The 12,276-nt window shown below is 41.1% G+C and overlaps 1 protein-coding gene across 2 annotated transcripts in view; it reads right to left on the bottom strand.

Moving 5' to 3' along the window:
- fras1 (Fraser extracellular matrix complex subunit 1) overlaps positions 1 to 12,276 on the bottom strand; it is a 233,826-nt gene that overhangs the window by 36,027 nt on the left and 185,523 nt on the right. For both annotated transcript variants that reach the window (XM_084361068.1, XM_084361067.1), the window contains exons 33-40: positions 11,686 to 11,823; positions 9,368 to 9,400; positions 6,032 to 6,163; positions 5,615 to 5,743; positions 4,993 to 5,240; positions 4,597 to 4,748; positions 2,914 to 3,076; positions 1,323 to 1,455 (exon numbers count right to left, since the gene is read on the bottom strand). In XM_084361068.1, the coding sequence (XP_084217194.1) occupies positions 1,323 to 1,455; positions 2,914 to 3,076; positions 4,597 to 4,748; positions 4,993 to 5,240; positions 5,615 to 5,743; positions 6,032 to 6,163; positions 9,368 to 9,400; positions 11,686 to 11,823 (1,128 nt within the window). The remainder of the gene's footprint in view (positions 1 to 1,322; positions 1,456 to 2,913; positions 3,077 to 4,596; positions 4,749 to 4,992; positions 5,241 to 5,614; positions 5,744 to 6,031; positions 6,164 to 9,367; positions 9,401 to 11,685; positions 11,824 to 12,276) is intronic.

A 12,276-nucleotide genomic window follows, 5' to 3' on the forward strand; every position in this document is an offset into this window, starting at 1 on the left:
CTGATTAGCAACCTAAGATGTAGATTTGCAGTTGGAGTTGACAGACGACTCTTAATTTACTTGCTTCTAAATGCAGATAAATATTTTAAAAATCTAATTAAAAGCTAAATTGTCGTCAGACAATAGCTGATGGGTTCAAAGACTGCATTTCAGCCCCTCTGTTCCGCCACCTTTGCTCTACCCACACCGTTTACCTGCGTGAAACCAATGACCACACAAACATGACCGGTCGCTTTTGAGCGCTTCCGATTACCAAAATCGCGTCCGTTGCCTACATATTCTGCATTCATATGTGGATATCTGTTTATAGAGATTAAGGTAAAACAAAGTGTGAGGTTGCTTTTTGACTTTATGTCCACTTAATCGCACTTTCCAGGCTTTTAACTGCATCCCATGCCTTCATCAGCTTATAGATAGACGCTGCTCATTTGTCCTGGAGTTGGTAGACTGTAAAAAGTGGTTGAAAGCTTGGAAAAAGGCTACTGTGTGAAGTTTGAGTTAACCTTTGGTAAAAAAATTGAATGCAGTTTGTTTTGTTATATTTTGTTGTTTATTTTGTTAAAGGAGCACTACAGCAACTTAGTATTTCACCCCCATTGAGTTGGGAGACTAACAAAAGACTGGAATGATCAGAATTGAACCAGCAGAGCTTGAGATACTGACTTTAAGTCTCAAACACACTGGATCCTACATTTGAATCATGAAATAATGAATCATTAATGGGCTACACATGCTACTACATACACTATTATCCTCAACTGTATTACTTTACTGAAAGTATCTACAGTAGTATTATTTTTGCCATTTCTGTCTATATCCAAGAGCTTTCTTCTTCTTCTTTTTAATTTTTGACTTCCATTCTCCTCTCACAATGATATATTCTCCCAGCTGGTATCAATTTCTTTCAACTCGTCTCACCTTTTTCCATTTTCCAAACAATTCCTCCCCGGGTCAGAAGAAAGTGCATGCGGCATTTGAGCAAGCATGCTGTCAAAATTGGGACTTCAACAATGGCCCCATCTGTAGTCGGCTATCTGGCACTGCCAATCCACAACATAATCAAGCTGTGACAGATGGCAGGGCCACTGCAGAGAATACGATCTGCATTGTGTGCGTATGAGTGTGACATCAATAGAAATATGGAAATTATTTTCGGATTAATGCAAGCGTGACCTTGTGCATACACACAGGAGTAACAATATGTCTCGGACATGCACCGCATGTTTTGTGTGTTCATGTTCAATAGAAAGACTTGTTTATCCTCAGCTGTCTGCAGCGAAGTCCACTCACAATAATCACACGCATATGCAAGACGATCTCACCTCTGTTGGTGTTTTCGATGAAGCCGTACTTTGGAGGGCTGACGAGCCAAACCAGCAGGTCCTTCCTGGGTGTGTCCAGGTCCGACACTATGATGTGGTTGGTAGACAGCTGCACTCGGCCGCCCTCCTCGACCTAAACAACAAAATAATAAGATGAGATCTGCTGGTCCTGATGTTTTTCATAACAGAAGAGAAGGTTAGGAGATATCTAACATGTTAGCTGTTTGATTTCCCCAACGTGCTCAGAAGAAACCATTAAAACTCTTCTAAATGTTTTGGTTTTTTTTTACACGTTAATTAGTTGGCTGCTAAAGTAACAGAACTGTGTCAGGACATTATGTAACGATGACATGGTTTGGTTTAAAATCAGAGAAAGACAGTCATCAGAAAATATGCAGTACAGACTGTGCCAACAGACAAATTACAGTATGCTCATTTTCAGGTTCCTAATTTTGTTCAGGGTTACTACTAGAAGTAATATATATATTTAAGTTAATATGTTTTAATGCTCAAAAAACATTGGTTTTCTCATACTGTCCAACACTGCAGCACTGTATTCCCCCTCCATCTGAAACGCTCTGTATAACCTCCTGTCCCTTCTTTTGGTCCCGATCCTGCTCTGGCCTTTTTTTGCCATTGATAAATGAGGGAACATGCTCACTTTCCAGAGAAGTTTGAAGGGCCAAAAAAGTTTTAAGTGCTTTCTGATCTTTTCAGTTTCCCAAAACAAATGACCCGTTACCAGGTGTAACCACTGGGGACTGTTCTTGTTTAAAATGAGGAGGTTTTTTGCTGGGATAACTAAAGGAGCGATTCTGAAGTAGAGAGCTTTGGGATTTCACTGTATTACTTCCACGAGGGGTGGTTCTGCAATGCCAATACAGGATGCATCCAGAGGGAGGCTCTACAGTGTAACCTTCATTAGATCTGACATCACAGCCCCTCCTCCACCAGGTGTCCTACACAGCTGGATCTAGACTTCCTCTCAGAGAATGCTGTTGTGCTTTCTTGTTTCCTTCAAGTCACATTTCAAGTTTTTACCTGACAAAGGGCAAAAATGCAGTGACGGAGGACAGATAAGTTACCGTGAGTGGTCAATTGAAGCATCTAATGCATGTTTGATAAGCAATATGAGAGACCCGAGATTCAGCTGAGAGGACAAACAGGCGCTGTCACAAGCAAACAGACGCTTTTCTGTGATCACTCCTATACAACGCATGTTGTCTTCGAGATAAATAAAAAGAACAAACCATCTCAAGAGAAACGATATATCTTTTCTCTTTGGAAGGGTTATTTTTTCAGGATTAGTCTCTCGCTATCTGAGGGACAACGTGACAGTGTGCGATGGTCTCCTCTGCTTCATTTGTCTCGTTAATGACTGTTTCTAAATACAGCAGCTGCTTTAAACAACTCAAGAGTATTTTGGGATTTCAGTCTCATATGAGCAGGCAGGGTAATGGAGAGGAAATAATGTGCAGTTTGTGCATATAAAGCTGTTTATGTACCATACCATCCAGGAAATAGTCATTTTGTATTTATTAGGATGATTTCAGATCCAGGTCTGTGTGTGTTTTTGTGCTTGTGTGGGTACCTTAATACCGCTGCGGACTGTGACGACCGGTGGCTGCCTGGGCGTGGAGGTGATGGTGATGGTGCACATCTGGTTGTCCAGGCGATTGTTGTCTCCATCATAAACGACAAAGTGGAAGATGTCGGTGACCGGCTGGCTGCCCGTCTCTAAGGAAGTGATGTATCTGTAGACGGAGGTATTGGTTAGTTTTGTTGTCTGTAAAGAGAATTGTTGACTTAATTGCAAGTTTGTTTGAGAATTATTTTGTTTGTTCTCCTCTTCTAATGAATACATAAAATATCTGTTCATGTGTATAGTCCTGGACTTGGGGAAGCTTTGCATTAGCCCACCCCACAACAATGCTGCTGCTAATCTCTCTAAAGCACTAATAAAATTGAAACCCATACCAGTATAATCTTCTCTAATCCCATTTAATTCTCATAAAACAATACGCGGCTCTTGTTTGTACGAGCCAACGCCACACAGACAAAACTAATACAGGCTATTTGAAGATTGCCCCCGGAGATTGTCCTGCGCTAAAAGCTAATCAGGGCCAGTATTATGGAAATGAAGCAGTTAGTATCTGAATATTTATATTTCATCTTAGCGCCTCTCGTCGGGGGCCTCCATTCCTCTTGCAGGTAATATCAGAGTGACGCTAATTGGCACTGCTTGTGCCAACAGGCTGAGTCATTGGACATAATGGGGAATAGGCAACTAAATTATTTCTTCTTAATACATTTGTTTTCTTGCAGAGTTTGTGTAGCGTTAATGTTTGCAGAGCCCTCGTCTCGTGAGGAGAAACATAAGATAGAAAGAAAACAAAATGTCTCTGCAAGCTATTACCGCTCCCTCTTCTGCTGGGATGCTGAGGGGAAAATGATCCCTGTCGACTCAGGCTGCAATCAGAGAAATTGATCACGACTTTCACTGCAGCGTGAAGAGCCCTCCAATCACTTTTATCTCCTACGGAGTGGAATCAACACCAGGACTTTTCTTTATACATCCTCTTCATTAAAGGCGTACAAATGCTCTCGGTACCTCGGCTAACCAAAACCATATCGCAACAAACACTCCGGTCTAAGTGGTTTTAACTTTTATTTCACACCCCTCTATGGATTGATAACATTATGAATCTCGTAAAACACACTATATAACATAAACTCAATATGTGTGCAGGTCAAGGTGAAAACAAAACCCTGAAACATTAGGACACTCTTTAACTACTCATAGTTCCTAAAAAGTTGATATCATGAGGGAGCTGTTAACAGAACTGTTTGAGCATTTTTTATTGAAGAACTAAAAAGGTGCTTCTGCGCTCTCTTCTCTCCCGTGGACCCTCATGAACCTTTATTGCTTATACAAGGACGGCTTCTGGAAACGACTAAGGGTTTTTGAAAGTCATTTTTGGTTAATAGCTGCGGATTTTATCCGGATATTCAGCTTTTACAACACTCTGAAGTAGTATTTAAACCATTGTGGGAAACTAAAACCCTGCACTGAAGCCAAGGATATTCTTTTGGGCACTTCTCATTGCAAGTTTTAAAAACTCTAGTCCTTGAAGCTAAATATAATACTTCCAAATCACGCTTAAAGGATTTATCTAGTCAGCTATTTGAAAAACAAAACAAGAAGAAGAAAAACACCCTAAAGTGTGATCCTGTAGTACCAAAAGTAAAACAAAGAGCAATACATCAGTCTAACCTGATCCTGTGCTCGCTAATGTCCTCCATGGTGAAGGAGGAGTACTCCCTCAGCTCCTGGTGCTCCTGCTGGGACTGGCTCCTGGTCAGGATGCCGTACATCGGGACCGACACCAGCTGGATCTGAATCTGTTCATCTGGGGATGTGTTGTCCTGGGAAAGACAAAGTACTTTGACTCTGGCAGTCAAAACTACAAGTTTGAAGAACACAACTTTTTTCACGTTATACCGTAAAGCAGATACTCCAACAAAACCAGCACCAACATAAAATAAGCACCTTAACTGACTCAATGTATTGCAGGGGAATGTAAAAAAGTATAAAAAGGTACATCTTCTAATCTCCGAAAAAAGACCAAATAAAGATGCTAACAGTTAGCATTCAACCCTGTTAACTCACAGTATAAGCCAGGTGCGATCGCCTGATCACAGTGCTGCTCTTCTCGCCCACTTCCAGCGACAGCGTGGCTGTTGGGTCCCGTTGCGGCCCGTTGTCCCCGGCTCCCAGCACCACCACCTGCACCACCGTGGTTGCCATGGAGATGCCGTCGCTAACGGAGAAGGTGAGAGCGTCGTCGTGGTTGGAGAGGCCGGCGTGTTGGTAGAGCAGAACGTTGCGGGTGACGTCGCTGAAGGTGAAGGTGTCACCTGGCGGGAGGGAGAAGGTGTGAGTGGTGGTGCGTGTTTCTAGCTTTGACTGTTTGGGTTCATGTATTTTTCGCTGCCACTACTGGGTGTGTTTATTAACGCACAAGTCAAGATTCAAGTTCAAGATATAACTATAGAATAAATATAAGTCAGAATCGGCACTGAACACACCGATCTGATTTCATGTATTGTGTTGGTCTTTGCTAAGATGATCAGAATCAGATGCCCTCAACATCCTGCAGAACATCTGGAGGATAACCCATTTCCTGCTTAATGTCTGACTTACGATAGTTTAGTTTGTTTTTTGTGCATTCTCAGTAGTTGTGACATCAACTTTCCATATGTCTGCGTTACGCTTGTGTGTATCATCTCACCGTTGGTCATGCTGATGTGCGTGCTGCCGTCTGTCTTAATCAGCTCTCCGTGGATGGGAGCCTCCACCAGCTCAAACTCCAACTCATCTGGAGCCGTGTCAGCATCGCTCACTGCCAACTGCTGACCGCCTACACACACACACACACACACACACACAGACACACAAACAAACAAGAGGAAAGAAGCATTAAGAGAGATGAAGCAGGAGAAGGAGAAAATTAACTGTCTGTACCAGACACACTCACATACACACAGCTCTCTCTCCAATGTTGTTGATCATCAGGGTCGTACTTCAGAGCTCATTACCTCACACAGACCACTTCATCACTTACTGGACCCTCTTCACCACAGTCGCTCTTCTTTGAAATTAGTATTAGAGCTGTGTATTTTTGAGTGTGCGTGTATTTTCCTCTTACCTACGGCGGCCTGTCCTCCCACGCTGACCTCCAGCAGCGGGTCAAGAACCTGAAACACAGGTGGCTGCTGATGGTTCGATAGCAACAGGACGGCAAAGTCCAACTCGGGAGTGGTGTGTTCACCGTCCGACACTGAGACAAAAGCAAGCGCATAAAAAATGAAAAATAAGGACGTTTATCAGATAAGCAAAGATTTTCTAAAACACACACGCACACTTCTGATGCTAATTATGTCCCCAGCTCTTTTACTGAGCAATATCATGAAACCGGGGAAAGAAATCCTAATCAGCTTCCTCGAGTCGACTCTCTGAACACATGATTATTAATAAGAGAAAGACAGAAAAAAGATCACATGAGGAGCCGTGATTAAAAATCTCCATGAATCAAGACTCAATCAATTAAACGGCTGAAACAATCTAACAGGGACTCAGGTGGAAACTTGTTATGCTCATTAAACGTTTTGGGGGATTATCAGCTTAATTGGCTCCGCTTGTCGCTTCCGTGCATGACCTGAAAAAAAAAAAATCAGCTAACCAAGAGAGTACAATGAGCCACATTCAGCTATAAAGAGAGAGGGCGATTGATTAACAATGACAGAGCGGATGTAAAGAGAACAATTACATTGCATCTTCACATTCAAATGGGCATATTTCACATGCTTTATTCTGATGCGTAATTAAATAATTGGAATCAAAGAGGAAGTTTGAAGCAAAATATGGATTTTCACCATAATGCTAGTTGTATAACGATGACCAAAGGTGATGGTAGATGACACTGAAAGCCTAAAGCATCATTTCCTGGCAGGTTTTTTATATCACATCCACAGAGTAAAGTCAGAGAACATTATCCAATTCAACACAGATCAACAAATGTGTTGTTTGTAATGCAAAAAATTCTTTCAAGTTGAAAAAATGTTAACTACATTGTGACCATCAAGTCAATGTATATATTTAAATCTTCTACTTTGGACCTATAGTGGATTCTGCTGCAGAAGATGTCTCTGTGGATGCTTTGATACTTGTTTTCCACACCGGAGTCTTGTTAGTGAAACATGAATTCATGTTGATCACTGCTGCTGTCCTCTGCAAGGGAAACAACACTCTTTATACAGCTTCCTTTGCAGCCTACAGGGATGAATATTTGATGCTCATAACATAGATGTTTGGTTGAATATCCCTTTAATAGGACTAAATGGCCAGCTGCTGAGATTTCAAGACTCGTTCTCTGGCCTGAAATGCCACAAAAACACTCTGTCTGCAAACCCCACACAAAGATTATCACTGCATGATTCACTGGGAGTTGGGAGCTACTCTAATCAGCTTACAGTACTTTATTCTGATTTGGCAGTGGCATATTTATAAGTGTAGTCTGAACCTCCATTACATGCATTGAAATGTTAACTATGTGTGGAAGTTGTAGCAGCAAAATGTACTCAAGGAACATTCATGCTTTAGGTGTACGATTAATTCGACAACCCACGCTCTGCTTCTTTGCACGGCCATGAACTGTTGACCTGTATGCTTACTACAAAATGTGTAAGGTATGTTTGTATGTACGCACAAGGACAAGGGGTCATTTTCTTTGTGCTGTATGTGTGCATACATTTGTGATTGCCGATAAACTTGATTCCCGTTTAAAAAAAAAATATGCATCCCCTTTCAGCGATTGAAATCACTTTATTATGTTAGCAGCATTAACATTTTTTAGCTGTTCCGGCTTTATTATAAAATCAGGTAGTTTAACCTAGAAATATATACACTATCAGGATTTTTATGTGAAGTCTCGATGTGCACAGTAACCAGCCATCAGTGCAGTGGAGAGCTGTACTAACTACTACTCTCTGTTTTTTCTTTTTAAATTATCCATTGATCATTTTGAAAATCTGACCACCACTTAAAAACATAATCATTTTTAATCATAGTTGAAAAGAGAGCACAAGATTCTCACAAGGTTGAGTGATATTTGCTTGAGAAATGACAACGATTAAAGTTGTGGTTGATCAGCTAATTAATAAATATCAGTGATGGAAGGTAACTAATTACATTTACTCAAGTACTGCACTTGACAGTACAATTTCGAGGTACATTACTTATGTTTTTTCCATTTTCTCACAGTTTTTGCTCCACTACATTTTTAGTTACCAGATCTAAGCAAGGGTAGCACATTTTTATTTAGTTTATTCGATGTATTTTGTCAGCAGTACGATAACAAAAAACAAAAAAACAACTGATTCTAATAATAAGATAATACCTGATACTCTAAAAGAGACCTAGTTTGCTTTTTTAACCCCAAATACACAAGTTGAGTACCTCAGAACTGAAGAGTGTATGTGGGTAAATGTATTTCCTCTGTGCCACAGACCAATAATTAACTGTTGATAGCTGTTGTTGTATTTTCTTCTGGCATCACACAGAAGTCATCTTTTACTTAAGTACTAAAGTATATAGTCAGAACTGAAGCAGGATGGATGGAAGATAAAAGCATCAGAGACTTCTGCGTGTGCACACGAGGCCTACACTAAAGTGAAAGCACTTTGGCGACGCCTCTGAACAACCGTAAACACATATTTCGCAAACAGCTACTGTTGGAGATGGAGAGAGAGTGCAGCGGCGCCTCATCAAACACGCAGTAAACCGAGGAGACTTGGTCCAATCAGGTCAAAGTTCAAAGAGCCAGAAGACAGAATCAGTCCCAGAGTGATAAATGTAACAAAGAGAGAAGTGACAGAGGTGAAATACCAAAAGAGAAGTAGAAGAGTAAAGAAGAGAAAAACAGGGGAGAGATTACAGTTGCATGGTGGAAAGAGAGAAGAAAGAAAGAGAAGGGGAGGGAGTCAACGAAAGGGGGACAGAGAATGGATATCTATGGTGAGCATTAAAAGGAGGAGAAGGGAAACCAGAAAGGAAGAAGAGATCAAGGGAGGACAGCAAATGAGAGAAATCAAAGGGCGGAAGGGCTGACAACAGACGAAACAGAAAAGGAGGAGAAACTGAGGTTAGAGAAGAGCGGAAAGAATTAAGTAAGAAAAATAGAGATGAGCGCAGAGAAAAGGGAGGACCAGGGAGAGAAAAACGAGGAGGGGAGAGAGAAGAAGAGATGGAGAGGATATTAAGGAAAGCAGAGACAAATATTTCAGTCATAGACATAAGTGTAGTAGGCAGGAGGAGACTGAAGATGAAGGAGGTGGTGAGGATAGAGAGGATTTAGCATAAAAAGAAGAGAGGAGGCAGAAGAAAAATGTGTAGGATGCAGGAGAGAGTATGAAGGGGACAGAGGACACAATCCTCCTCCTCCTCCTCCTCCTCCTCTCTAAACCGAGGGAGATGAAGTATTTACCTGTGAAATAGACGCTCAGCGACTCCGGCAGACCTGTCGGGATTAAAAAAAGAAAACTTTTAGTGCTGTGAGGTGATAAAAGTAAAATACAGTGGATTGAGACAGAGCTGACAGGGTGCTGCAGTGAACATAAAAACTGAACGGATGATGCTATAATGCATAAAACTCAGGAGGCAATGAGGATGATTTACTGATGCAAAGCTCCCTGCTGGAGCTCCACAAAAACCCAGATTAAGAGAAACTCAGGTCTTTGATCTTGGATTACGGGTTATCTTTTGGAACGCACGTCTCTTAAAAACAGCGAAGATTTGGTTTGAAAATGTCTCGCCAGCCCCCAGATCGTTTTTCAAAACCGTTATGAACTCCACTCTTACAGGTAAAACGTTCATCATATGTTGTATTCGTCAGTTTGTTGATAGCTTGGCGATAGTACACGGAGGAAGAGTCAAACCTTTAAGTCATAAAAAAATTACGACTGCGAAAGAAAAAATAAACAACAATTTAAAGTGTTGGCTAATAAATAACAATTTAAAGTGTTTGCTAACCGAGGTCAGATCCACTTTCATTGTCAAATGTACCAAATCATCATGGGGACAAGGGTTCTCTAAACAGTATTGTAAATGTCTCGTCAATCTGGACCCAGCCCACACCTCCTGTTATGAAGACTACAATCCATTATGAACGTTACGTCTTCTATTTTGAATTAAGTGTTCTATTGATCAATATATTGCTAGTAATATAATAAACAGTGTAGTACGAGATCACATTGTGACGACGTTAACTGCTGGAGAGAGTCGGGAGTGTTGTATGCCTCCGCTGCTGACTTCAAGCACGTTACACTGGAGAATGTGCTGTCAGCTGATATATAATATGCCTCGTTTTCTCTAGTACACAGTTTCTACAACTAATGTACGTTTGAGTCAGGAACAGGATCTGTCAAGCTCCAAAAAACTATGCCGAGTCCTCCCTCCTCTACAGTCGGAGCTTGACACACTCAGAGGGACTTCACGACGCATTCAGGTACTGAAATGGCCACGAAGTTGTTTAAATTAGTAAAGATTCATTTTTTTCTTACTAAAATACATAGGCCTACATCTGTCATAACTTTCTTGTTCTTTCAACACAGGACTTTTAATAATTTGGTGTCAAAATACTAATATTATCCCACTCATTACAACATAGATTTTAAACATTCTATTAAATTGGTATTAGCAAACCATATTCTTGTACAGCAACAACTTGAAAATGATAGGCTACTTGGGGACGGGTAGCCTATCATTTTCAAGTTGTATTACTGCTGTAGCTCAGGAGGTAGAGGGGGTAGTCTAGTAATTGGAAGGTGACTGGTTCGAATCCCGGCTCCTCTCAGCTACATGTCGAAGTGTCCTTGAGCAAGATACTGAACCCCAAATAGCTCCTGATGAGCAGTTGGCGCCTTGCATGGCAGCCTCTGCCATCAGTGTGTGAATGTGGCAAGTATTGTAAAGCGCTATACAAATGCAAGACCATTTACCATTTAATTCATCTAAAATTAAATGTTATTTCGTTAAACTCAAATGGACTTTGTGAAATCAACACTCAGAGGGCGAAGAAAGCAAGTGAACGTTGTTGTCGATTCAAGCTACGCTACCAGCCTCTATGAAGTTAATTGGTATAGTCTCAAGCCAAGATTAATGGAGTGACACCAGTTCAGTAATTTGAGAACATTACAAAACTGTTTCCTCAGGCTGAGCAGTCGGCCCTCTGCCTACTAAATTGACTTTGACATATAAAATCAGCGGAGTGTCCCTTTAACAAAACAGCAAAGTGAGTGACAGAAGGTGACATTTTCAATCATGAGATACATCAGCTCTATGAATAGTAAATCACCTGAAAGTAATACGTGGAGCCTAAGTCCACTGGTTTCATGTGGTGAAACAAGAAAACTAATACAGTGTTGTTAAGCAAAGGTTTGCTTATTGTGTTTCCACAGAGAGTGCATGTGGTGGGCGAGGGGAGAGAGCTCAGCTACGGATCAATATGTGGCTGCTCGGCCGAGACAGCTCAAAAAGTTAACCACGGCAGCCATTTCAGAGTAATTATAGTTCATTTTCAGGCAATTTAACCAAACAAAACCAAACGTAGAGTAAATAAATAAAGAATGAAAAGTGGACTGGATGCTCTCGTTCTACACAGGCTCTCCCAAGGTGACCATTCCACACTACACTATTACCTGAAGACAGCTGGAAAGCTCTCCTAATGAAATCAAATCATTATGGTATTACACAGGAGGTGAAGGTAAGTGTGTCTTTGTGTGTGTGTGTGTGTGTGTGTCTCACCGATAAAGGAGTACTGGTAGAGCTCCTGCAGGTGTGAAGGGGCCTGTGGTGGTCTGTAGACGATCTTGCCTTTATTGACGTCAGCCTGAGTGAAATCCTTCACCGGCGTGTACGGTCTGTCCCGATGCTCGATCGCGCCTGAAGACAAGCAGGAAAAAAACTTCAAACATTGTCCTGCGTGTGCCCTACGTTGGAGTATAAGATTCAGCATTGTCTCTCAGATGCAGAGCTGTTCTGGGAGCAAAAATAATCTCTTTGGCTCAGCGCACAGAGCCGTAGAACTGCATTTTCTATTTTTATTAATAGATAGAAGGTGAGAAAGGAGCTAATATTTTAAAATCTGAGCTAAACATGATATTTAAACACTTTTTCTACAGGGGGTAACCAAAGTGCAGGAGAGATTACAAACTTAAAGTCAAGTCTTTAGTCTTCATTACTTTCATTACTTCATTTGCACTCACAGCAAAATAAAACACACATTCAGTTGTAAATGGTGCTTACACAACACATACTTCAATTTAATCCACGTTAACATCCAACTCAAACCAAATATAACTGAAACTGCACAGCAAGGTCCAAATCTCAGACAAT

The sequence above is a fragment of the Pagrus pagrus genome (assembly GCF_965226575.1).
Source record: "Pagrus pagrus genome assembly, chromosome: 8".
NCBI classification, from domain to species: domain Eukaryota; kingdom Metazoa; phylum Chordata; class Actinopteri; order Spariformes; family Sparidae; genus Pagrus; species Pagrus pagrus.